At 38.0% G+C, this 2,522-nt stretch overlaps 1 protein-coding gene across 1 annotated transcript; it reads left to right on the top strand.

Moving 5' to 3' along the window:
* The first annotated feature begins 1,296 nt into the window (after positions 1-1,296).
* Positions 1,297-2,295, top strand: LOC139887607 (cucumber peeling cupredoxin-like). Its single transcript, XM_071870683.1, has 2 exons — positions 1,297-1,546; positions 1,883-2,295. Exons 1-2 carry the CDS (start codon positions 1,297-1,299, stop codon positions 2,293-2,295), a joined length of 663 nt encoding a protein of 220 aa, XP_071726784.1.
* Positions 2,296-2,522: the final 227 nt, after the last annotated feature.

The following is a 2,522-nucleotide window of genomic DNA, read 5'->3' as shown; positions in this document are numbered from 1 at the left end:
CGAGAGGAAGAGTGACGACCTCGTCCATTACCCCGATAATTGTTACGACCTCTGTTTGAATTGGAACGATTGTAAAATTGAGTGGGTGCTTGAGCTACATTGTCCGATTCAGAAAACAACACTAGTCTTTTGTGACAACGTTAGTGCAATATATTTATCCGGCAATCCAGTCCAACACCAAAGGACCAAACACATTGAGCTAGATATACATTTTGTCCGAGAAAAGGTTGCTAAAGGTCAGGTTTGGGTCTTACACGTTCCCACTCGTTTTCAGATAGCCGACATCTTCACTAAAGGTCTACCACGCATCATGTTCGAAGAATTTCGATCCAGCCTTTGCATTCGCCAACCGAACGCTTCGACTGCGGGGGAGTAATAGACTCAGTATAAATACATTAGTATAAGTCAATATAAATAGCTAATATATGTACAGCCTAGTCGATATGTTCTGTATAGCTTAGTCAGCTTAGTCAATGTACTCAGTATAGATAGTGTCCTACTTTACAGGAAGTTAGCTGAGATCACCAAACTATGTGGATCTCTTCATGTATAAAAGTAACATACGACTGATCAATAAAACACACAGAAATTACTTACTTTCAAATATGTAACATGACTAATATGAGACAAGCTGTGAAACAGGGGACTTAACATATGCGTTTCAGCGTTTTTGTGTATAATGATTAGTCTGCATGCATTTTTTTTTGTATAAACTAAGGCTAAAAAGAACAACAATTTTTTATTTTATAAAAAGAACACGATAATTTGATTATAAGTTCAGGTTAATTGTATGTAAATGCATCAAACTTGTTACCAAAATTCTTTTGTATGCATCTATCTTCTAAACGTTCAATTATATGCTTCGGACTTTTTAATTACGTCAATTACTCTCATATGTTAGAAGTGATTACTAACTACTAAATTTGATGCATAGAACTTTTAAAAGATGATGCATTCAAAAGGATTGGCGAGTTGGATATATTTACAGACAATTACCCTATAAGTTATTGTGTCCGTAAGTTACTCTGGATTAGAAGGTAAGTTAATTCACAAACCAAAACACAAAAATTTCATTAAGTTATCCTCAATAATAGACTTATACCATTCATTCAACTAGTATCAACATCACATTTATATCAATTAGCTAGTCAATAGAAAAAAAAGTAAACTATAACTTTGAGAACCTTTAATGCTCTAAGCTTATATAAATATCAATCACAAACACAATCTTTATAAAGAAATACACAACATCATCTTATTTGAAAAAACACGAAAAAGGATTCAAGTTAAAAAAAAATGGCAAGTTTCACTGTGAACTTTTTTGTGTTCTTGGCCTTGAAGGTTGCATCTATACAGTTTCACAACACCATGGCACAAACTAGGCACGTCGTAGGTGACGCCTTGGGATGGGCCATTCCTCCCGGTGGTGCCATTGCTTACACCACTTGGGCCTCCCTTCAAACGTTCAGCGTTGGTGACATTCTTGTATTTAACTTCACCGATGGTCAACACGACGTTGCAGAAGTTTCAGAAGCCGCATACAGCCCATGCACTCAGGGGCGATTTTATGAAGGGACAAGCGGGGGCAGCCGCCCCTAGTGTATTTGCAATTTTCAGTGTAAAAATTTTGAATTTTTCGACTTTGCCCCAGGTGGATTTTTTTTTGCACCATAACCTACATATTTTGCCCAAAAACCTTCAAATTTTGCCCAAAAATCTTCAAATTTTACCCCAAAACCTTCAAATTTTGCCCAAAAACCTTCAAATTTTGCCCAAAAACCTCCATTTTTTGCCCCAAAATCCCTATTTTGGCCAAAAAAATTGCTACCTTTTAAATTTTTTTTTTTGCCCCCGGTGAAAAATAATCCTGGTACCGCCATTGCATGCACTTCTACCAATCCCATTTCCCTCACTACAACTGGCCCCGCCTCATTAACTTTGACCACGGCTGGGACCCATTATTATATCTGCACTTTCACAAGTCATTGCCAAATTGGTCAGAAATTAACTGTTAACGTCTCAACTGGCACAACCACCATGCCTCCGTCAACAACACCGGTGTCTCCACCAACTACCACCCCTACCCCGCCGTCAGCAATGACACCTATGGAACTTACTGAACCTTGTCCACCCACCTCATCTCCAACCTCCAGCCCAACATCGCCAAGAACCACCACCACCACCACCACCAACAGCATGACTCCAGCACCACCACCCAGTAGCGGAGCTCCGACCTACACTGCAATGGTTCCTGCCACTTTCTTGGCAGTTGGTTTAGCCATCTTGAATCTTTAAATTTGCCAACTGATCAGATAATACACACTTGAAACTTTTATTTTTATTCTTCCATTTTTCATTATATTAATTGTAGAGTATGATTTCTGCTCTAATTCATGTTTGTGATTATATATGTGATCGTGTATGTGTGTATGTATATGCCGTGTGTATATGTATTGTATTTATGAAGATGAAGATGTTATGAATCTGAATATGCTGCTGTTAATCTGAATGATACAATCAGT

Source organism: Rutidosis leptorrhynchoides, chromosome 2 (assembly GCF_046630445.1).
Source record: "Rutidosis leptorrhynchoides isolate AG116_Rl617_1_P2 chromosome 2, CSIRO_AGI_Rlap_v1, whole genome shotgun sequence".
Taxonomy (NCBI): Eukaryota; Viridiplantae; Streptophyta; class Magnoliopsida; order Asterales; family Asteraceae; genus Rutidosis; species Rutidosis leptorrhynchoides.
The sequence above is the reverse complement of the archived record's forward strand: the minus strand, read 5'-3'. Positions and strand labels throughout refer to the sequence as shown.